This window comes from Suncus etruscus, chromosome 6 (assembly GCF_024139225.1).
Source record: "Suncus etruscus isolate mSunEtr1 chromosome 6, mSunEtr1.pri.cur, whole genome shotgun sequence".
NCBI classification, from domain to species: domain Eukaryota; kingdom Metazoa; phylum Chordata; class Mammalia; order Eulipotyphla; family Soricidae; genus Suncus; species Suncus etruscus.
Window position 1 is genome coordinate 109,473,837 of NC_064853.1, and position 25,150 is coordinate 109,498,986.

At 35.0% G+C, this 25,150-nt stretch overlaps 1 protein-coding gene across 1 annotated transcript in view; it reads right to left on the minus strand.

The window, feature by feature from the left end:
• The window catches only part of OSTN (osteocrin), a 41,027-nt gene that overhangs the window by 6,826 nt on the left and 9,051 nt on the right, over positions 1-25,150 (minus strand). Inside the window, exons 2-3 of the mRNA XM_049776021.1 lie at positions 20,687-20,785; positions 17,670-17,884 (exon numbers count right to left, since the gene is read on the minus strand). Of these exons, the coding sequence (XP_049631978.1) occupies positions 17,670-17,884; positions 20,687-20,785 (314 nt within the window). The remainder of the gene's footprint in view (positions 1-17,669; positions 17,885-20,686; positions 20,786-25,150) is intronic.

A 25,150-nucleotide genomic window follows, 5' to 3' on the forward strand; every position in this document is an offset into this window, starting at 1 on the left:
AAGTTGCTGAAAAATCTGAAAGAAGACATCAATAATAACACAATAATTGTGGGAGACATGAACACGGCCCTATCAACACTTGATAGGTCAACCAGACTGAAACCCAACAAAAACATACTAGCCCTAAAAAGAGTAATGGAAGAAAGAGTACTAGTAGATATATATAGGACACTCCATCCCAAAAACCCTGAATACACATTCTTCTCCAATGTACATGGGTCATTCTCCAGGATAGACTACACGCTGACACATAAAACATACCTCCATAAAATCAAAAGGATAAAAATCTTTCAGGCTACCCTTGCTGACCACAAGGCTTTGAAATTAGATGTGAACTACAAAGGCATACAGAAGAAAAACTTTAACAATTGGAAATTAAACACCCTGCTACTGAACAACCAGTGGGTCCGAGACGAAATCAAAAAGGAAATTAAAACTTTCCTGGAAACAAATGATAATGAAGACACAAACTGCCAGAATCTATGGGAGAGAGCAAAAAGCGGTCCTGAGAGGAAAATTTGTAGCTCTACAAGCACACATCAGGAAGGAAGAAGGGGCATACCTGATAACTTAATGACACAGCTCAAGAAATTAAAAAATGACAAACAAAAAAACAAACAAACCAAAAAAAAAGGGAGACAGAAGGAAATAACAAAGCTGAAAGCAGAACTCAATGAAGTGGAAAACCAAAAAACAATCCGAAAGATTAACGAAAGCAGAAGTTGGTTCTTTGAAAAAATAAAAAAAGATTGATAGACCATTGGCAAAACTAACAAAGAGACAGAAATCTGATAACCTGTCTTAGAAATGAAAAGGGGGAGATCACAGCAGATATTGCAGATATCCAAAGGGTAACCAGAGACTACTTTGAGAAACTACTAAACATGAGAACCTAGAAGAAATGAAAAAATTATTGGACACTTATAACCTTCCACATTTAAGTAAGGAGGCTGTAGCATACCTAAACACCCCCAACACTACTGAGGAAATTGAAACTGTAATCAAACTTCTACCCAAAAAGAAAAACCCAGGCCCAGATGGTTTTCCTAATGAATCTTTTCAAATCTTTCCAGAGAAACTATTACCAATTCTAGACAGGCTCTTCCATGAAATCGAAAAAACGGGAACACTCCCAAACAGCTTTTATGAAGCCAACATCACCTTGATACCAAAACCAGACAGAGATGCTGCCAAAAAAGAAAATTACAGACCAATATCCCTGATGAATGATGATGCAAAGATCTTCAACAAAATCCTGGCAAATAGGATCCAATGCATCATCAAGAAGATCATATACTACGACCAAGTAGGTTTCATCCCAGGAATGCAAGGATGGTTTAACATCCATAAATTTATCAACATCATACAGAACATCAACAAGAAGAAAAATAAAAATCACATGATCATATCAATAGAAGCAGAGAAAGCATTTGATAAGGTCCAACACCCATTCTTGATCAAAACTCTCAGCAAGATGGGAATGAAAGGAACCTTTCTCAATCTAGTTGAAGCCATCTGCCACAAGCCAATGGCAAATATTATCCTCAATGGAGAAAACCTAAAAGGCTTTCCTCTAAATTCTGGTACAAGACAAGGCTGTCTGCTCTCCCCACTCCTCTTCAACATAGTACTGGAAGTGCTTGCTATACGATCAGGCAATAAAAAGATATTAAGGGAATCCAGATAGGAAAGGAAGAAGTCAAGCTCTCATTGTTTGCAGATGACATGATGCTCTACTTAGAAAACCCTAAAGACTCTACCAAAAAGCTTTTAGAAACAATAGACTCATATAGCAAGGTGGCAGGCTACAAAATTAACACACAGAAATCAATGACCTTTTTATACACCAATAATGATAGGGAAGAGAAGGAAGTCAAGAAGGCAATCGCATTCATATTAGTGCCACACAAACTCAAATATCTTGGAGTCAACTTGACCAAAGACGTGAAGGACCTGTACAAAGAAAACTATAAAGCCCTGCTCCAAAGAAATAAGAGAGGACACGTGGAAATTGAAACACATACCCTGCTCATGGATTGGCAGTATTAACATCATTAAAATGGCAATACTCCCCAAAGCATTATACAGATTTAGTGCGATCCCCTTAAAAATACCCATGACATTCTTCAAAAAAGTGGATCAAACACTTATGAAGTTCATCTGGAACAATAAACATCCTCGAATAGCTAAAGCACTCCTAGGGAAAAGGAAAATGGCAGGCTTTACTTTCCCCAACTTTAAACTGTACTACAAAACAATAGTTATGAAAACAGCATGGTATTGGAATAAAGACTGACCCTCAGATCAGTGGAATAGGCTTGAGTTCTCAGACAATGTTCCCCAGACATACAGTTAGCTAATTTTTGACAAAGGAGCAAGAAATCCTAAGTGGAGCAGGGAAAACCTCTTCAACAAGTTGTGCTGGCAGAACTGGGTAGCCACTTACAAAAAAGCGAACATAGATTCCCCAGTTAACATCATGTACAAAGGTAAAATCCAAATAGATTAAAGACCTTGATATCAGACCTGATATTATAAGGTATATAGAACAACACATCAGTAAAACACTCCATGACATTGAGACTAAAGGCATCTTCAAGGAGGAAACTGTACTTTCTAAAACAAGTGGAAGCAGAGATCAACTGATAGGAATACATTAAGCTGAGAAGCCTCTGCACCTCAAAAGAAATAGTACCCAGGATACAAGAGCCACTCACCGAGTGGGATAGACTATTCACCCAACATCCTTCAGATAGTGGGCTAATATCCAAAATATACAGGGCACTGACAGGACTTTACAAGAAAAAACATCTAATCCCATTAAAATATGGGAATAAGAAATGAACAGACACTTTGATTTAAAAGAAATACAAATGGCCAAAAGGCACATGAAAAAATGCTCCTCGTCACTAATCATCAGGGAGATGCAAATTAAAACAAAGATGAAATACCATCTCACACCACAGAGATTGGCATACATCACAAAGAATGAGAACAATTAGTGCTGGTGGGGATGTGTAGAGTAAGAAACTCTTATCCGCTGCTGGTGGGAATGCCGTCTAGTCCAACCTCTATGAAAAGCGATATGGAGATTCCTCCAAAATCTGGATATTGTGCTCCCATTCGATCCAGCTATTCCACTCCTAGGGAAATACCCTAAGAACACAAGAATACAATATAAAAACCCCCTTCCTCACACTTATATTTATTGCAGCACTATTCACAATAGCCAGGCTCTGGAAAGAACCAAGACAGGGTCAACAGATGAATGACTAAAGAAAACCGTTAGGTAACCTATACACAATGGAATATTATGCTAGCCGTCAGGAAGGTGAAGTCATGAAAATATTCCTATACATGGATGTACATGGAACCTATCATGCTGAGTGAAATAAGTCAGTGGGAGAGAGAGATGCAGAATAGTCTCACTCATCTATGGGTTTTAAGAAAAATAAAAGACATTTTTGCAACCAATCCACAGAGGACAATGAGAGGAGGGCTGGAACTTCCAGCTCACTTCATGAAGCTCACCACAAAAAGTGGTGAGTGCAGTTATAGAAATAACTACACAGAGAACTACCATAATCATGTGAATGAATGAGGGAACTGGAAAGCCTGTCTGGAATACAGGTGGAGGTGGAGTGGGATGGAGGGAGATTTGAGACATTGGTGGTGGGAATGTATGCAACTGGTGAATGAGGTGTTATTTACATGACTGAAAACCCTAATCACAATCATATATGTAGTCAAAATGTTTAAATAAAGAAAAAAGTAAAGTCTTTATAAGTAGAGAGCAATATATAAAATGTTAAGTAAAAAAATTTCATGTTGGGAAAAACATTCTTGAAAAAGCTATCAACATACTCAAAGATACTTGGAATTTCATTATTATTTTTTTGAGAATTAATATTTAAGTGGATAAAAGATCTGGATCATTGTAGATTTTTATATTCCCCAATAGATTTATAGTTGCATTGATTTATCTTGTAAAAATCTTTTTTGATTGAAAATGCTAATATATATTTTGAGATCAAGTAAGAGAATCACATATATGCTGGGAGATATTGTACAGTGGGGTAATGCTTTGCAAGTAGTCAACATGGATTTAATCCTTGCATTCCATATGGTTTCCTGAGCTCTGCCAGGAGTGATCTCTAAGCAAAGAGCCAGGATCAAGCATTAAGCACCAGCCAGGTGTAGGGCCAAAAACCACTCCCTAAAAAATACTTATACATAACATAACATACATACATACATACTTATATATACAGCGCATTAAAAAATCCACTCTGAAGAAAAAGAAAACATTCAATCAATATTTAAAACTTTATGGCTCCCTTTCTCCCTTCCCCTCCCCTCATTCTCTCTTTACTCCCTCCATCTCTTCTTCCCTCCCACCTTCTTCCCTTTCTGACTCCCTCCCTTCCTCCTTCATTCTTCCTTACATCATTTTTCATCTTCCCTTCTTCCATTCCTTCTTTCTTCCCTTCCTCCTTCCCATCCCTCCTTCCCTCCATGCCTCCCTCTCTTCCTCCTTCCCTTCCTTCCTTCCTCCTCTTATCTTCCTTTTTCCCTCCTCACATCTTTTTTCTTCCTCCCTCCTTCCCTCCCTTCCTTCTCCTCCTCCCTTCCTCCCTCCTCTCCTTCCTTTATTCCCTCCTTCCTTCTTTCTTCCTCCTCACATCTTTTTCTTTTTCCCTTCTTCCCTCCCTTCCTTCCTCCCTCCCTCCTTTCCTTCCCTCCCTCCCTCCCCTGCCTTCCTCCCTCCCCTTCCCTTCCTCCCTCCCTCTCATTCCCTTCCTCCCTCTCTTCCTCCCTTACTCCCTCCTTCCCTCCCTTCCTTCCTTCCTTCCTTTCTTCCTTCCCTTCCTTCCTTCCTTCCTTCCTTCCTTCCTTCCTTTCCTTCCTTCCTTCCTTCCTTCCTTCCTTCCTTCCTTCCTTCCTTTCTTCCTTCCTTCCTTCCTTCCACTCATTGGAATGATAAAGGACTTTCTCTATTGCTTGGGATATAACCAATGCTGTTGGCTACATGCAAAACATGCCTATCCTCTGTACTATTTCTTTAGTCCCAAGTAGGTTTTACATCTTTAATTTCTAAAATAAGTTAAATAATTGTCTGAAGCAAATCAATCTTATACTATAATTTTGTAATAAATCAGTTAAGAGAACAATGAACAAAGTTGTTCATGTACCAAGATTTTATTTCCATTATATTTATTTTTATAATATTTATTAATTCAGGTATTATGGTTACATGGTTAGTGTAGTATTAAAGTATTAAAGTAGTATTAATGGTTTCTGATGTATAAAAATTACTGTTCCTCACCACCATTAAAATTCTAAGATCATCCACTACCTCACCAATTTCACTTTTAGTGGTGTTCTCATTTCTCTCCCCCACAGTTGGATAATCTTCATTTTGTAATCTGTGATCAAGGACTGTCAGAATTCAGTAAAATAATTTTCTTGTTTAGTATCTCTATATAAATGGATGAGTGAATTCATCTAGTATTTTTTTCCTACCTAGGTTAACTGCAGCATCAAACCCTGCCAGACCCTGCTGGTCTGTACTAGTGAGGAATTCTTCATAATACATGCCCTCCACCCCATTTCCTTTGATGTAAATAAAAATTTGTTTTTAATGATACTTATTTTTATTTGTTAATAATTGTTTTCTCACCCTATTTAAATTTTAATAATATTCCAGTTTGCATAACTAATGTGTAAGGTTTTTGTATGTGTTAGGTAGGGGAAGGGTTAGTGAGAGAAAGATCAAATCAGGACTATTTGAAAAGCATTTTCTCAATAACTGAGCTATTTTTCTTTACCTCAGTTGTTATAGTTTTAGTAGAATAAAATTTTTATTTGCCTCGTGGAGTGCTGCCTGAATCATAAATTGTTGAATAAAACCTATTAGATATTTAAAATCTACTCAGTTGGAATTTTATTATTTAACAAACTCAACATGATAATGGTTCAAAATCATTATTTAGATAGTTTCTTCTTTTCTTTCTTTCTCTTTCTTTCTTTTGTTCTTCTTTCTCTCCTTTCTTTCTCTCTCTCTTTTTCTTTTTTCCTTTCTTTCTTTCTTTCTTTCTTTCTTTCTTCTTTCTTTCTTTCTTTCTTTCTTTCTTTCTTTACTTTCTTTCTTTCTTTCTTTCTTTCTTTCTTTCTTTCTCTTTCTTTCTTTCTTTTCTCTTTCTTTCTTTCTTTCTTTCTTTCTCTTTCTTTCTTTCTTTCTTTCTTTCTTTCTTTTCTTTCTTTCTTTCTTTCTTCTTTCTTTCTTTCTTTCTTTCTTTCTTCTCTTTCTTTCTTTCTTTCTTTCTTTCTTTCTTTCTTTCTTTCTCTCTCTCTTTCGTTTTTGGATCACACCCCAGCAGTGCTCAAGGGTTACTCCTGGGCTCTATGCTCAGAAATCAGCCCTGGCAACACAGGGGGACCCATATGGGATGCTGGGATTCGAACCCACCGTCCTTCTGCATGAAAGGCAAATGCCTTACCTCCATGCTATCTCTCGGCCCCTAGATAGTTTCTTTTAGGAATTTTTATAATCATTTAAGGAAGAACATCTATAATTATCTTATTTTCTCTGTGTTGGTTTTGGTATCCAGATAACATATTTGGTATCTACATAATACAATTCCCATGAAATTTATTTTATTATTTGCTTGTTCTTTTGTTACTGGTTTTAATTTCATCATGACCTGTAACACCTGTAACACCTTTTGATAATGAAATTTTACATTTTTTTAAATTACAACTTTATTTGTTTACTGGTATTAAATGTAATAACTGTCTTTTGTGTATATCAAAAAACTAGTAAGTACATTATCCCTTTTGGACAAATTACTAAATTTTTATATAAAAGTAGGAAGAAAAGGCAAAAAGATAATGTCATTTTGAGGTCTGAGAAGATAAGTGTCAAATGATAAAGTACTTTAATTGGGAAAAATAGCCCAAGATAATTTCAAACCATTTTCTTTCATTCAGCCAGACTTTTCAACTAGTAGGGAGAAAGCATAGAAAATGAGCCCGTATTCTAAATAATTTTTTTATATTTATTAATATTAAAATCATTTTGAATATTGCCCTTTGAACATTGCCTCATAAGAGTTGGAAAGACAGCACATAAAATGCCTACTTTGGTATAGGTTTGTGGCATTTCTTTATAATGGACTAGAGAAGAAATTAAATGCTAGGTCTTTTGTCTGTAAATCTTTAGCCTCTTGTCAGGAATGTCAATTATGTATGATAAATAAAACAAGAACATTTTTTCACAATTCCTCCTTAAACTTTATGTTTGGTTTAATATAGGAAGCTTCATCATAAACAAATATCCTCTAAACTATTTATTTAATGCCCACATTCAAAGTGAACTACAATATTCTTGTTTCTGATCAGGTGCTTTTACTACATAGAATTTTATTTTTATTTTAAAGTGGCTGTGAAAAAAGGATTGAGCATGGAGTTAAATAAATTGACATTATAATAAGGTAATCCCGAAAAATATGTCAATGTAACAGGAGTAATAATGTCTTCTTAACATGTTACAAAAACTTAAATTCTACTGGAATGGCAAAACAAAAACAAACCAAACCAAAAAAATCCCCCCACATATCACTGAGGGTTTTATTTGTCATCAATTTTTCTATCATTAACTTTAGGTCTCTTCTCATTTTAGCCCCCTAAAAACCAGTTAGCATTCTTATTTCTTAAGTTTTCCTTGAGATGCAGAATAAACATCGCATGAGAATATTCATGCTATCATCACATTTGTGTTGTTTCACATTATAATTTATTCATAAATGCATATTTTTCAGGACTCACTTCTGTCTCCTATGATCTAGCAAATCTTACATTCAAAATGTTTTTAAACTTCCCAGAAGAATGTGATAATCAATACATTCATACCAAAATTTTTAATAATGTTCAATTTTGCAATTTTTACAATGAACGATTAGATTGTTTCTGTTTGAATCCCATTTCCTGTTCTTGTGGGAGTATCTAAAATGGATTTCTTTAAACTGAGTTTGGTTATGGTTCATAACAGTGAATGGAAAGATAAAAAAGAGAGAACCAGATTACAAGTTTAACAGGTAGTTTCCTTTTTTGTTTCCATGTGTTAGACTAATACTGAGTTTGCAAAGGAGGTTGCTATAAACTGATTGTTTCAAATGTCTTCTAATAAAGGATAGCATTGATGTTGGTTCTGTGAAGCTAAATTTATCTGGAGCAACAAAAACTTCTACTGGATAAATAGTGGTGTTTCTTTTTTCACTAATTTAGAGAGAAGTTTCAGGAAAACCTATCAGACATATCCTCACCAAATATTGGGGACCAGTTAGAACAGGGATTGTGATATTTAAAGGTCACAAAACTGTGAGAACTGACTAGAAGCAAATGTGAAGAAACAGTTATATAAGCAAAAGCTTCATTTTCAATGACCAGAGTCAAGGATGCAAAATTTTTTTGTGAAGAGCAAAACATGTTTCTGTGGTAGAGCAAGACATGTGGCTAAGGTGGCCTAGGTTAATTACAAAAGGGACATTTCCTGAAGGACTTTCTGCCAGGAGTGATGAATGAGGTGACCTCAACAGATGCCGTTGGCAGTGTCAAATGAAGATACTGAGAGAGAAAGATGAGGATGAGTAACAAAACCACCTGCCAGATGAGAAAACATTCCTGGAGGCAAGGACAGAGCAAATTTTTTTGGTCCAAGGTAGGGAGAACTGATTGTACAAACATATTCGTGACAAAAAGTCAGTTTTGTGACTTTCCTGAGGCAAAGAGCAGTGAAACCGGCTCATGATAATAAACAACAAATAAGACATTTATTTTCCTCCTTTTACTCCCAATAGGTTACTACAGGTAACCCACTGTAGTAAAGGAAAAAATGAGTTATACTGCAGTTTTCCAAAGATGAAGAAAGGAGAAACTTAAATAATATTAGGTGATCAGAACAAAATATAAAAAGGCTTAATTTAGGGGACCAAAAGATAACACAGGAAATAATGTCTTGTCCGGTTGGATCTCTGACACCACACATCATTCCTTGAGCACAGAGTGATCCCTGAACACAGAGCTACAAAGTAGTTCTAAGCACAGAGCCAGGAATAAACTTTGAGCACAATCTGAATTGCCCCCAAACGAATCCAAAACAAACCAAACCAAAATGAAGTATATATACACATATATGTAAACACATATACATATCTATGTATGTATTTATTCCTAAATACATGTATATATGTATGTATATATTCCTTCCCGATAGGTGTTCAAGCTCATTTAGTAAAACTTCCTGTCTTCTATGTCTTATAAATAAAAAACAATTGCTCAGATCCTTGATCCCATTGCAAGATACAATTGCACTTGATATGGTTTCTTGGTCATTGGCTAAGATTAAATATAACATTCCTGTGGCCCCATCCCCCCATTCTTCCTGTGTAATTTAATCTTACCTGCAAGGACCCCTCCCCTGGGGTCTTCCTGGGAGGGGTCTTAGGAAGGTTAGATAAGGCCTTTGACCGGAGGGATTAAGGACTTTGCCCAGCATGGAGAGGTAACAGGAGGAGACATGGTTGGAAAAGGCTAAGACGCAGGGCAAGCTAAGGATAGCATGAGTAAATGGTTAAGATAGACCACACATGTTGTGGACAGGGCATGAATAAAGCTGATATTTCCTGAAACCTGCTTGTGAGTGAGATTTCTACACGCTGCTCTCCTGGACCCAGATACCCGCCGCCTGAAGGGGGGTTGCAGAGCCACGTGGCCTGGGATGGCAAAGAAAGTTTCCTCCATCACCATCCACCACTATCCAAGCCTATCTTAAGGGCTGCAACATTACAAATGGCACCCGAAAGGTGGAATTTAACCACTCTGTCGCTAGACAGCTACAGGTTTGAAGCCTGCACCCCATACCACTGAGGCGCCTGCTGCTACAAAAAGTCAGCAGAGCAGCAGCAGCAGGGCAATGCCCTAGTTGTGGCACACAAGTTCCTAATCAGCCCAGAGGCGGCGGACTGCGCAGATGGTAACAGCAAACACAGCCACCAAGCAGCTGCGGGACCTGGGACCACATGGTCAGCAAAAAACGGCGAAAGTGGACATGCCTGCAGGGGGCTGAGACTCCATGGCAGGGAAACCATGTGGTGAGAGAAGCATGGGACAAGATCAGCATCTGGACATTTGGTTTTAGGTGAAGAAATTTCACAATTGGTGTTGGTAATGAGAAAAAATTAGGTAGTAGTGTAAAATTTTTTTTCAAAAAAGGGGAGAAAAAATTAGCTTAACCCATTTAAAGATCTTAAAAAATAACTGCTTGCATCTAACTTTAATCTAAGTCATGATCTTGCCAATTTAAATGTGCTTTATTGTTTTCCATAGTTAATGTTTCCAATGGTATAATGTTTTACTGTATATTTTGATATATTAGCCTGTTTTTTTAAAAATGTATGTTCTGTATTTATGCTTTTGTGCTTGTGTGTAGGGAAGGTTAATAGGAACAAAAAAATTCCCCAAAATAGTTTAAAGGTATAGGAACAAAAAGATGTTCCAGGATGGTAAAAAGCATTGAAAAAAATTTTTTTGTTACAGGTGTATGGTATATTTTTCAGAAGTGTTATGTTTTTTAAAAGGGCTGGTATATTAATTTTCACCTTATTATGTTGTTGTTATGGAAATATTACCCACCTTTGGCTGAGGGCGGAGTCAGGATTGCAAAAGCTTGTTATCATTTATTTATATTAAGGGAGGGGCAAATGTGGCCCCATCCTCCCATTCTTCCTGTGTAACTTGATCTTACAAACAACCAAAACACAAAACAAGCAAAAAATCAAAACCCTGTACTATCTATGGCTCTAGCCAAAATGTCAGTAGTGACCTCCCTGCAACTAGAAGTAGTTCCTGAGTACTGCATAAATGGCCCCCAAAATAAAAACAAACCTTAATGACTTATAATAAAAAAAATTTTAAACTTGGGGCCTAGCACAGTGGTATGGCATTTGCCTTGCACGTGACAGCCTGAGTTCGATCTGGCATCCATCTAATCCCCCAAACACTGCTAGGAATGACCCCTGACCACAGAGCCAGGTCATCCCTGAGCCAGGAGTAATCCCTGAGCACCACTAGCTGTAACTCATAAACAACAATTAGAAAAAAAACACCCCACAAAAATACAAAACCTCAAGCTATAATCTTATACTTTGAAAGTAATTTAGAATATTTTATTAATATTTAAAAACATATGTGGAAATGTTATATGAGATACTTATTATTTATATATGCCATTGTCTATAAAATTTTATATTGTCTATATAAAATTCAAATGTAATATTTTTGAGTAAGAACAGAAATTTTTCATTAAAAATTAATCCATCCAGGGGATAAAGGAGGAAGAAAGGGATATATGTTTGGGAACAAGGATGAAGGGAGGATAACACTGGGGGTGATGGAGATTCCCGATTCAATGTTAATATGTACCTAAAATACTACTGTGAAAGATATGTAAGTCATTATGATAAAAAAATTGTGTTTTATTTAGAAATGTTTTTTGACTTACATGTATTATTATATTATATTAATTTTATGTTATGTTATGTTATGCTACTATATTATGTTATGTCAGTTTACCGCAATATGTTAATCATTTTTGTCTCTTGAATAAATTCTTACAATAAAAAAATAAATAAAAAAGAAAAAGAAAAAAAGAAAAAAATTAATTCATCCAAATAAGGATTATTATTAAAGCATTCTTAAATTTTAGTTTGGAGGAGTAAAACTTTAAATAAAAATGTAATTTTATTAAAATAAAAATATGGATACTTATAATAAAATAAAAATATGTGAATATATCATTCTAAATAATCTTTTGATAGAGAAAGTCATCTGTGTTACTAGGCCATAAATTACAAAGGAACTTGTAATCATGAAATAAAATAAGGAATCTGATTGAAAAATTCTTATGAGAATTTCAAACTTAAGAGAAAAGTACATAGTTGTATACATTCAGTCTGCATTTTCAACCTTCTGAAGGAAGCTGATGGCAAAGGGAACATTAGAGTACAAGGGAAAAAAGAAAATGATTTTCTAATCATTTACAAAACTCATTTTATACTTCAAGCAGCATTAAATGGGAGCTTTATATATTAGTTTCAGAGATTGACTGAAGTTTTATGGGCCTTTCACTGAAAAGTTTAGAGAGGGTAAATGAGAATAGTTTTTGAATACAGTACTTGACCTCAATTCTCACTTTTTAATTTCACTTCTTAAGCTTTTCAGGACATGACACTTTTTTCATTTATTGGTTTTTAGCCCTTCCAAGAACAGATCCTGAATGTTCAAAACTCCTAGTCATACTTTATATGATTTATTCTTAACAGCATAATTTTTAATTTTATTTTGCCTTTCTAATATAGTTACTATTTATTGGGATAAAATCAATTGGCTTTGAATTATTTTTATTCTGAATGATTTCTAAAATTAAAAAAACATTTTTCTCTTTCTGTAAATTACTGAAAATGCACATAATATATTCAAATAAAGATCTTTTCTATTTATCTTACTAAATTCTTGTTAGATTAATTTGTACCTCAAAAGATATGATTCTATTCTCCATATTTTCAGGAAATATTAAATTACTTTGCTAATTTTTTGTTTGTTTTTTGGTCACACCCAGTACTGCTCCAGGGTTATGTTTGGCTCTACGCTTAGAAATTGCTCCTGGCAGGCTGAGGGAACCATATAGGATGCTGGGATTTGAACCACTGTCCTTCTGCGTGCAAAGCACATGCCCTACCAATATACTATCTATCTGGCCCCCACTTTGCGAATTTTATCAAAAAATATATTTACTCTTCTTCCAAATAGTCTGACTTTAATTTCAAGTTTTGTAGTTATAAAAGTTACAATGAACATTTTAGACAAATGTCAAAATATATACATATTTCATTAAAATATAATTGAAGTACCATTTTTGTATTTAAAAGTAAATACAAATTACTTTAAATTATTAAGTAGCTAATATCCTATTTATAATTATCTTTTAAATGTCAAATTTTTTTTTGGTTTTAGGGTCACACCTGGCAGCACTCAGGGGTTAATCCTGGCTCTACGATCAGAAATTGCTCCTAGCAGGCTCAGGGGACCATATGGGATGCTGGGACTCGAACCACTGTCCTTCTGTATGCAAGGCAAATGACTTACCTCCATGCTATCACTCGATCCCTTAAATGCCAATTTTAAATAAATTGTTCTACTCAGGATCTTTCAAATTATGACTCTTTTATGGGAGTGGGAATTTGAGTCACACCTGATAATATTGAGAGATTATTCTTTTTTTTATTTATTTTTGTTTGTTTGTTTTTTGAGGGCCACACCCAGTGACACTCAGGGGTTACTCCTGGCTATGCACTCAGAAATCACTCCTAGCTTGGGGGACCATATGGGATGCCGGGGTCATGCTAGGCTAGAACCGGCAAGGCTCTACCGCTTACCTGCCTTACTGCTCCGCACCACTGCTCAGGCCCTGAGAGCTTATTCTTGACTCTATACTCAGAGATCATTTCAGGCATTGCTCAGAGGATCATATATGGTACCAGGCTCAAACTTGAAACTTATCTCTGTACTATCTCTAGCACAAGTTAAGATTTTTTTTATCTTTCACTTTTTTATCAAATGTTTGTAATGTGTTTATTAAAGAAATTTGAATTTTTTCCCATAGTTTTCATAATGTAAATTTAATCTTTTGCCTTGCATTAGTCTTTCTAAAGTCATTTCTTTATCTTTTGTATTTCCTGAAAATCAATAGGTGGAAAATTGGTAGAGGAAAGACTATTGTTTCTGGTTATATTATTTTCTTGGTAGTGTTTGGTCTTCTATCAGGAAACACAGAGTGACTTTAATTTTTCCTCTTTTGATATATGTAGCAACTGATGGGTCTTGTTTAGATCTCTCATTTCACTTGGGTTTTTATTTTATTTTTTATTTTTCATGAGGTTTTTTAAACAGATATATTCTACTATTCTTTTTTAATTATTAACTAAAATAATATAAAAGGGGAATTTTATGTTTATAATACTTTAGTTGTATGCTATAGAAAATTATAATTCATCAATTATTATATTTCTGGTGGTAAAATACACACATAAAGGTATAATAGATTGATCTTTAAAGTACCATTTTTTTAAAATGGACTTACTGGTTTATGCTTAATTTTAATGATGCCCATTTTGTTCTTTGGTCAGTTGAAATCTCCTGTAATTGTTTTTGTGAAGACTTTTGATGGCCTTAACTATAGCAAGCTTCCTGCTATCATGTATGATTTAAGCTCAGTTTTTACACCTTTTCCCCATTAAGTATACTTATTGCCTGTAGGTCAGTGATTATATTCAGTGTTCAGAAAGAAAAATGATCTCATGCTAATATGTAGCTCATGAACATTTAGTTCATATTAATAAAATGACTCATAGATATTTTAAATGATAAGATATTTAAGATCAGAAATTTTAACTTTTACTTAAATATACAATTTTTAAAATTTATATAATTTTCTAAGAATTCCAGTTTTTATTAATAAGTACCAGGAGTGACAAAATAAGAATATCAAATAAATATTTATATGCTTTTTCTATAATAATCAACAATTTCAAAATTCTTACACTAAAAATGCTATCAGAAACAAATATCTAAAAATAATTTTTAAAGGTTTTCTCCCTCTGGCACTATTTTTGTTTGTTTGTTTGTTTGTTTGTTTCTTTTTTGCTTTTTGGGCCACACTCGATGATGCTCAGAAATTACTCCTGTGCTCAGAAATCTTTTCTGGCTTGGGAACCTAAGGAACTCCAGGGACTGAACCGCGATCTGTCCTAGGCTATCGTGGGCAAGGCAGATGCCTTACCCCTTGAACCACAGCTTTGGCCCCATGACACTATTACCTTCAATATTTTGCCAGGAGGTATAAGTTATGATATCACTTTCACTATTAAAGTCAGAGGCATGAAGAGTGAACATTGTATACTAATGAAAACAGATTGAAATTCTGCTGCAGCAAGCAAACAATGTCAAGGTTAATTGGTAACTACCAAAGTAGTGATGAGGGAGGGATAACTTGCCTAAGTTTCAGAGACAGTATACTCTGCTGAGAACTTTTTCTTAATATACTCAGTAATCTGTGGGGCTTAGAATATGGGATGGCATGGGAGGATAGAACTCAGGTTACCTGGTCTAGTCTTCTACTAATGGGAACTTAATTACAATGAAACATGAGACAAAAAATATTCTATTAAACCACACATTTTGTGGTTCTTTGTTACTGTAGATTTCCCTGCCAAAATAAATATATTTCATCAGACCAAACAGCTTTTACAATACATTAGACCAAGTCTTTATAATAAATCTATATAAAATATATTTCATGTACATCACTCATACATATTATATCCAATAGATTTATTTTTATAGTTATACATTGATATTAGGACATATATTTTTTTTTTTTTTTTTTTTTTTTTTTTTTTTTTTGTTTTTGGGCCACACCCAGTAACGCTCAGGGGTTACTCCTGGCTATGTGCTCAGAAGTTGCTCCTGGCTTGGGGGACCATATGGGACACCGGGGGATCGAACCGCGGTCCGTCCAAGGTTAGCGCAGGCACCTTACCTTTAGCGCCACCGCCCGGCCCTAGGACATATATTTTTATCAACAGGCATGTATGTATACAAAATTCATAGTTAAGTGCATGTCAGTTTCATTAAGGACGTGGCAAATATTTAAGTATGTGATTTGCTACCCCAGCAAGCACCACTGTTGAAAAACTATATGTGAACATGACAGTTATTTGTGCATGCCACCCCTGGGCACTAATAAAAGGATGTTGGAGAAGCAAGGGAAAAGAAATAAATAAAGAGATCCCTGGGGCTGGGAGATAGCTAAATGGTAGATCAGTTCCTAACATGTAGAAGATCCTGAGGTCAATTCCCAGTGTCTCTTTATGGTCCTATAAGCACTGCCAATGGTAGCCTAATAAAAATAATTAAAACAAGATGCTTGCACAAATAACACAGTTAGAAATTTAATGTGAACACATATGTGTTTTAACTCCACAATTTTGTTTTGTTTTGTTTTAGATCATATTCCTCTGTGTGCCAAGCTTACTCCTGCCTTTCTGCTCAGAGTTCACTCTAGAGGCAGAGAACTCTGGGATCCATATGTGGTGCTGGGGATTGAACCCCAGTGGGCCACATGCAAGCCAAGAGTCCTACACACTGTACTATCACTATAGTCCCAAAACTCTATAATGTTAAACTCATTATATATACCCTTGGTATAGGAGAGTGAATTTTGTTTGTTTCTGTCTTGGAGTCACACCTGATGGTACTCAGGGTTACTTCTGAATCTGTGCTCAGATTTTTGTGTCATAGAGTCATCCTGGTTCTCCAACATACAAATAATATCCTCAAGTTGCTGAGTTATTTATCCAAAAGAGTAGATTTTTGGAAATACATTTCACATCAATCTTTTTCTTCAGATAGTAGGAATCTACCCAGGGAAAAACATGTGCTCATTCATGCAAAATATGTGCCCTATCATTGTTATCTACATATTTTAGAAAGTGTTGTATTGGGCCCGGAGAGATAGCACAGCGGGCGTTTGCCATGCAAGCAGCCGATCCAGGACCAAAGGTGGTTGGTTCGAATCCCGGTGTCCCATATGTTCCCCCGTGCCTGCCAGGAGCTATTTCTGAGCAGAGAGCCAGGAGTGACCCCTGAGCACCGCCGGGTGTGGCCCCCCCCCCAAAAAAAAAGACATATTAGTCTTATAAAAAAAAAAGAAAGTGTTGTATCAATGATAAAAATAAAAATTATGGGCCGGAGAGATAGCACAGTGGTAGGGCATTTGCCTTGCAAGCAATCGAAAGAGGATCAATAGTGGTTCAAATCCCGGCATCCCATATGGTCCCCCAAGCTTGCCAAAAGTGATGTCTGAGTGCAGAGCCAGGAATAACCTCTGAGCACTGCTGGGTGTGATCCAAAAACCAAATATCTATCTATCTATCTATCTATCTATCTATCTATCTATCTATCTATCTATCTATCTATCTATCTATCTATCTATCGTACTTTGTATTATACATAAAACTTAATTGTCCAGAGCATTTATCTTACAGCACACAAATTTACCCTACCTTCTAAATAATATAATGTCCTATGACTAATTTATATCTGCATGCAATAAAATCATCCTCAAAAAGCTTATGATAAAAATGTTAATGATTACCATATTTGCCATTTTTCATCCTGAAGAGTTATTTATTTATTTGTTTTTATTGGCCACACCTGGTGACACTCAGGGGTTACTTCTGGCTCGGTGCTCAGAAATCGCTCCTGGCTTAGGGACAATATGGGACTCGGTGGATGGGGAGGATCAAAACCCACTTCAGTTTGTCCTAGGTCATTCCTGTGCAAGGCAATGCCCTACTGCTGTGCCACTGCTCTGGCCCCCTGAAGGGTTATTTATAAAATATTATTTTTTAATTCATGAGTTAGCTTACATATTTGTGAAATTGATTTACCTACAAAGATTTCATTATTTTTATATGTGAACTTACCTTTGTTTTTGAACTCTGAATAGAATTAGAAAACAAATACATTATTTTTTTTAAATATTCACTTACCTTTGTTTACCTTTATGATCTATAGAGCCAGCTGAGAGTCTGTCCAGGGGAGATCCAAAACCAGAAAAGCTCCTTTTCTTCTTTGTTTCTATCACATCATTTTCCAGAGACACAAGTTCATCAAAAAGCAAAACTTTTGCTGCAAAATCAGTGGCTGATTTCTCTTCACTGACTGTGGATGGTGACTGCATTTCTGAGACATCAGAATTAAAGGCCTTTGGGTGAAAAAAGTCCACTTATTCATTAAGTAAAAGGAAGCCTTAACTTTACCAATCATCTTCATTTGGATTGTGCTACTTTAAATTGAGGTGAAATTACTTGTCATGAAACTTAATCTTTCAAGAAACTGTACTTCAGCAAATATGTTTAGGACCCAAATAAACACAGCTGAAATATATTGAAAACACTCTTTCAGATTCTTTCTCAATGAGGACCACCTTCCTTTATTCTTTTTCTATAACTCTTTCATCATGTTCTGTGCATTAAATAGACTGTGATATACTTGGACTGCTTTTAGATCGTATTTTTTAATAAATAAATAAATATATTGGTTTTGGGGCCACAACCAGCAGTGCTCAGAGGTTATTCCTGGTTCTGCACTCAGAAATCTCTCCTGGCAGGCTCAGAGAACCATATAGGATGCTGGGAATCAAGCCAGGTTGGTCTCAGGTTGGCCGCGTGCAAAGCGAACATTCTACCCACTGTGCTATTGCTTTGGCCCAGATAAATATTTTTTTAGTGGAAGCACTGTGAGACACACAGGTATAAAGCTGTTCATGATTGAGTTTCAATCAGCACCCTTCACCAATGCACAACACCCTTCACCAATGCACAGTTTCTGCCATCAATGTCCCTAATTTACCTTCCTCCCTCTCTTCTCCCTCCCCTCCCCACTGCTTACCTCCACAGCAAATTTTTCTTCATCTTTTTCCCTCTCTCTTTCTTTCTTTTAGACACTGTAGTTTGAAATATTGTTACTCAAAGGGGATTGTGCATATCACTTTATCTCTTTTCAGCATCAGTTCTTGTCAAGAATGATCATTTCCAACTTTCACTGTCATAGTGGTCCCTTCTCTGCCCTAACTGCACACCCCCAGAATTTGTGCTAAGCTTCCTACTATGCACTAGACCTCCTGGCCCTTGTCTCAATTGTCTCTCAATATTAATACTATACTATTATATTGCAACTTGAGATGCTAGTATCTTATCATTTGTTAGCTATATTTCATGCTCAGTTTAATATTTTTTAGTTAGTACTTTATACATGTCCAATACAAAATCATTGGATTCTGAAAACATACTAAAGTTCATGATGTTTTTCCTCTAGGTGTACTTACTATTTATTTAATCAAGACAGCTTCCCACTATGCACCAGATCTTCAAGAGACTTAAAGAATAAATAACAACTAAAATCTAGTTTCTGCTGTCAAAACATTTGTGGTATTCATTTGTGTGTTTTGTTAACAAATATTAATGAGTATCTACAATGCTAAAATGATCCTACTGATTTTATGTAAAACGTTTTCTTTGTCTATCATTTATTGATCCACTTTGCAGTTCATCCAAATCACAAAAGGATGAGTATAAACTTCCTTTCTTTCTTAAATGCAATTGTAGTAGTTTTAAAATGGTGGGTCCATGGCTGGAGAGATAAGACACTGGTAGGGCATTTGCATTGCACTCAGCCAATCCAGGACAGGCGGTGGTTAGAATCTCGCCATCTCATATATATGTCCCCCATGCCTGCCAGGAGCGATTTCTGAGCACAGAGCCAGAAGTAACTCCTGAGTGACCCGTGTATGGCACCAAACCCAAAACAAACAAACAAACAAAATAAAATAATAAAATAAAATAAAATAAAATGGTGGGTGCAGTGATATAGTGCACCGGCATAGGGACGAAGGCACATGGCAACTTATATGCAGCTGAACCTGATCTGAGCTCCACCACCACACAATATTCCAACAATTTCCTCAAATTCCTTGAGCGTCACAAAATGCCCTGATAATCCCCAATACCATATCCTCTGTCTTCGGGTTGAATAGCAGACTTGGTTGGCTGAGTATCCAAGGGACCCCTGAATATAGATTCCCCACCTCCTAAATAAGGAAAAAAAAATTAAAGCGCCCAGTGACTTTTCTTTTTGGTAGTTCAGAAGATATATTTTTCAAAAGCCTCAGAATATTTTCCCAATGGGATAAATGCTAGTTCTAGGAATTCTCTTCCCTTCCTTTCTCCCTTGAATCACAGTCATCCACGCACTGGACTCCTGTTTTAAGACTATTGCTCCTTCTTCTCTCTTTTCTCTTGATGTTTTTCCTTCATTTTATTTATCTCCTCTTTAGTTTATTCTAGTAAAACCAAAGAATGACATTCTACAAGACTTTTTTCAATTAATTACTTTATTTTCCAAGCCTTTTTTCTGTCACTGACTCAAGCAGTAATCCTTTAAAATAGTTGTTATCTGATACTACTTAAAATAGTGGAGTCTTCTCTGCTAAAACTTTTTTATGGTTTACCATCTGTCCTTCCTGGAAAATCTCTTGTTCCCTATTTGTCAACTACACTTAACTCTGGGGCCGGAGTGATAGCACAGCGGTAGGGCATTTGCCTTGAAAATAGCCAACCTCCCCGGCATCCCATGTAGTCCCCTGAGCCTGCCAGAAGTGATTTCTGAGCCCAGAGTTAGGAGTAACCCCGGAGCGCCACCTGGTGTGGCCCCAAAACAAAAAACATAGAAACAAAACACTGCCCTTGATTCTGACACTAGTAAAATTGACTTATGTTCCTTAAGAATATATGATTGGACGTCGAGAGATGGCCTAGATGTTTAAAGGTCTGTCTTGTACATCCAACCAAGGTTCGATCCCAATCATTCCTTATGGTCCTCAAAATCCCTCCAGGAATTATTATCTCTGAGTGCAGATCCAGGAATAAATCCTGTGGGTATGGCTTAAATACTCAAACTAAAATAAAGCAAAATATAAAAATATCATTCTCTGATCTATTTTTATTACCTTTGTTGTTATATCCATGGGGAGTATTTTTCCTGAGCTCCACAGCATCAACACAATGACCAGGATAAAATGTGTATTCACCAATCTCCAGTTCAGCATCTAAGGGGCATATAAATTAGTGTTATCACTTGGCATAAAATGATAGAAAACAATAAAATTTCCTATAAAGCTAATTAGAAGAAAATACACTATTCAGCTTCTGTATACTGGTGTGCATCTCTACAAAACTTCAATGATAACAGAGGTAATACCTATTTTTTAAAAGAGTTCTATTGGTGATTCATTTCACCAAGTTGATTACTGTGTCTATAGACTTGAGTTCTGTGGTTATAATTATAAAAAATTCAAAATAACTCAAATATGTGAAATCCAATATATGTAAATTTTTTTCTAACTCATGGATTGTAATCTCATGTACCTAAAAGGAAATGCGTAAAAATACTGTGATGAGAGAATCTGCATCTTTTGTTGTTGTTGTTGTTGTTGTTGTTGTTTTGGTGAACCAGAGAAAGTATACTCTATCTAAAGGCATCTAAATTGATGGGGCTGGTGTGGTGGCCCAAGGAATAAGGCATCTGATTTGCCCAGGCTAGCCTAGGATGGACCACAGTTTGATCCCTTGGCATCTCATATAGTCCCCCAAGCCAGAAGTGATTTCTGAGCACATAGCCGGGAGTTACTCCTGAGCTGTGTGACCCCCAAACCAATATAAATAAATAAATAAATAAATAAATAAATAAATAAATAAATAAAAGCATCTAAATTGAAATTTCAAACATCATACACTTGTAAGTCTCTGAGATTTATGTCTAACACTTGGATCCAGCCATGCAGCACTTTTTGCTGTTGGGAGCTGTCAGGGATACCAGGGTTATTTCATATAAGAATTGCTATGGTTCAAACTCAGGGTCTTGTGTATGCTCTGTATTCCTTTGTGTTGTCTCCTAGATTTAAGAATTTTACAGAATTTTATTTCTAGTTGAAAAATTTTGTTTAAGATATAACAAACAATGAAATGTTTAAAAGAGAATATCTTTGTCATCACCAATATTAATTTTAGAATATTTAAATAATTTTAAATAATTTTAGTAACAATTTTTAAGGATCACAAAGTGAAAATTGGCTGTAGTTATGAAAATATTTTATAGAAAGAAAATTAAACTTCTTATACATACAACCTAGTTAATGAAAATAAAGATGTCATATACCATTTTGAACATGTAAATTTGGCAATAACTTGCAATTAACATTTGATTTGTTGGCATGATGTTGGGATTCAGAAAACATGATGTGGTGAGTAGAAATGGAAGTTGATCCATATTTTGAAAGGTTAAAATGACAATATCTTCCCTATAACTCATTGATTTATACTTTTGGTACATATTCCAGAAACCTCTTACTTCTTTATAAGGAAACACGAATCTGAATAATGTTAAATAATTTATAATTTCATTGTTTATCAGTATCAGTTGTAATATATTTCTACTCTAGACTTAAAGTAAATTATTGAAATATATGTGAATCATTTTTATATGCATAAATTTCAAGGAAACAGATGGGTTACAAGGAGAAGTTAAAGAACAATGCATACAGCATGCTACCATTTACCTAAATTGGAAATACACAAAGCAGTTCCTTGTACTTTAAAAAGTATGCATTTTAAATGAGTATAAAAAATGGAACAAAATTCATGACCATTAAATCTAGGGAAAAGAAAATAAGATTATAGAGGAAATCAAATAAACTATATTTTATAATTTAAAACATACATTTTTCCTATAAAATTACATTTGTCAATTAAATGGGTCATTTATACAATTATGATATAATAATATAATACAATAGAAAAGAATAAGAATTTAACTGGCAAAAGTACTAGTAAAAAGTGCATTTTATTTTTTGTTCTTTTTGTTTCCTTTCCTTTCTTTTCTTTTAATGTATTTCCTTTTCTTTTCTCCTTTTTCTTTCCCTTTCCTTTTTAGGGCAACATTTAGCAATTATAAGGGATTACTTTTGGCTCTGTGTATAGAAATCTTTCCTAAAAAGAGCATGGGTTGATCTCAAGTTATTTGATCCTGAAAATTCATATGCAGAGCTGGGAATTGAACTAAGATTCAATCTAATGGCAGCATGCAAGGAAAGTGTCATAACTCCTCTAGTCCACACTGTTTTTGTTGTTGTTGTTGTTGTTGTTGTTGTTGTTGTTAGAAATCAAATCAATTCACTAAGGCCTATTTTTTCTTGTAATTTTGTTGATATCTCTGATTTTTTTCAACATGAAAGAAGATATATTAAGAAAATGTATTTTCCAAAGGCCAACCACAGAATGGGAGAAATGATTAGCCCAAAACTCAGAAGATAAGGGGCTAACATCTCAGAAATACAAGGTACTGACAAAACTTAATAAGAAAAAAAAATCATATAATCTTCATCAATAAATGGGGAGAAGAAATGAACAGACAATTTCTCAAAGAAGAAATATAAATGGCCAAAATACAATAAAAAATGCTCCACATCACTAATCATCAGACAGATGCAAATCAAAACAACAGTGAGGTACCATCTTACGCCACAGAGACTGGCACATGTCATAAAGAATAATAATCAGTGCTGTGGAATGTGGCGAGAAAGCAACTTTCATTCACTGTTGGTGGGAATGCTGTCTAGTCCAGCCTTTCTGAAAAACAATATGGAGACCTAAAAATATTGAAAATTGAGTTCCATGTGATCCAGGAAAAAGATATTAATTAAAAAATTATTTTCAAATCATCTTACATTTCTGGCAAAGCTTTTAATAAAAATCATGCTACCATTCAATCAAAGATAAACTAAGTGTGCTGTTTTGCTTCCTTATTTTTTTTCACATTCAAAACAACTTACAAAGTGTGAAATCATTCAATTTACAAGCCTTTCAACTGGATTTCTTTTAGTTCTTTTTATGCACATTTTACTAAACAAGTTTTTCTTCATCTCTGCAGTCTCATAAATGAAATAGGATGATGGGTGTTTATAATTTTGATGATTATATTTAAGACATGTATTTTAGTGCATGGGTGTATATAGGGAAAAGTCATTATGTATCATCTTACAGATAACCACATCCTGAATATTTGGATTAAGGAGATGTAAAAATAAATGCAGAGTTTAAATACACACGTTTAATGGTTTAAAGCCATGCTTGTAGTCTGTTAACCAAAAGGCCAAGTTCCTAAATATGGCATTTGGTGCACTAATGAAAACAAACACTCTGGCACCTGCCATACAAAAGCCATTTGATTAACTAGTTGAAACTTGATTGCTACAAAATTAGAAACAGAGCAAATTATAGGGAGCAAAGGAAAAGGCTAGGTTCAGTTCCAATTCCCTATTCTGTTGATAGTGGATAAATATATCCCATGATTTAAAAATCCGCTAGTCTCTATGTACATTTTAGATCACAGAAAGAACATTTAGGCTGATCATTGCATGAAGAGACCAAGGGAAGATACATAATATTTTCAATACATGAATCATTTTTAATGGGTGATTTTGAGTAATACTCTTTTGAATATTGAAGAACAACAAAAGAAAAAGAAGGCATGAAATTTGCCTCATAAGAATGTGTAGAGTTCCCTTCTTTATTTTTTTTTCTTTGAGCCACACCAGGAAGTATTCAGGGCATACTCCTGGCTTCAGTCAGACCACTCCTGACTAAAAGGTCTTTATATAATTTTTCTCTTAAGTTTAGATCAACTTATTTAGAACACTGAATGCAAGTGGGGGTGGGCTTACATACATGTGTCTGTGGATATGATTCCTGGCAGCACACACACATATACACACAAACCCCCAAACAAAATCCCCAAATTAAATTTATAGAACACTAAGAATACATACACAAAACTTTAAGTACTAAGTAGTAAAGAAGCCAGGTTAGTGTTTAAACTATTTGCTGAGATAGAAGATTAACTACTTGATGCTTATATTAATCTTTCTCCTAACTGACGTTTTTGTAATCATTACAAATTCACAAGAGAAATAGTTGATCTTTATCTTGATAACTTTGGAAACTTTATATTTGCCCTGATTTCTTAATTGGAAATATTTCAAACACACTCTATACCCCCCACTTCTCAACAAAAACTTAAGATACAGGATTTTCATGAAAAGAAATTATTTTATTTAATCCATAACTTACAAATTATTTGACTTTTATATTCTTACCATTATACTCACTTCAACAGAGTATAGATATGTAAAAATGATGTTTAATTTGGCATGTTGTCAATTACATGTTTAGAAATGACCAAAGATGTGAACCAGTAATGCTATTCATAGTTTGAGTAAAACTCCTCTGGATAGTGCAGAACTACAAAAGAGATAGAGAACATGAAATATGTCTCATAAAACATTTGGAGTGCCCTTCATTATTTTAGTTTCTGTATTTTGAATCATACCTGGCAGTATTCAGGGTTTACTCCTGAC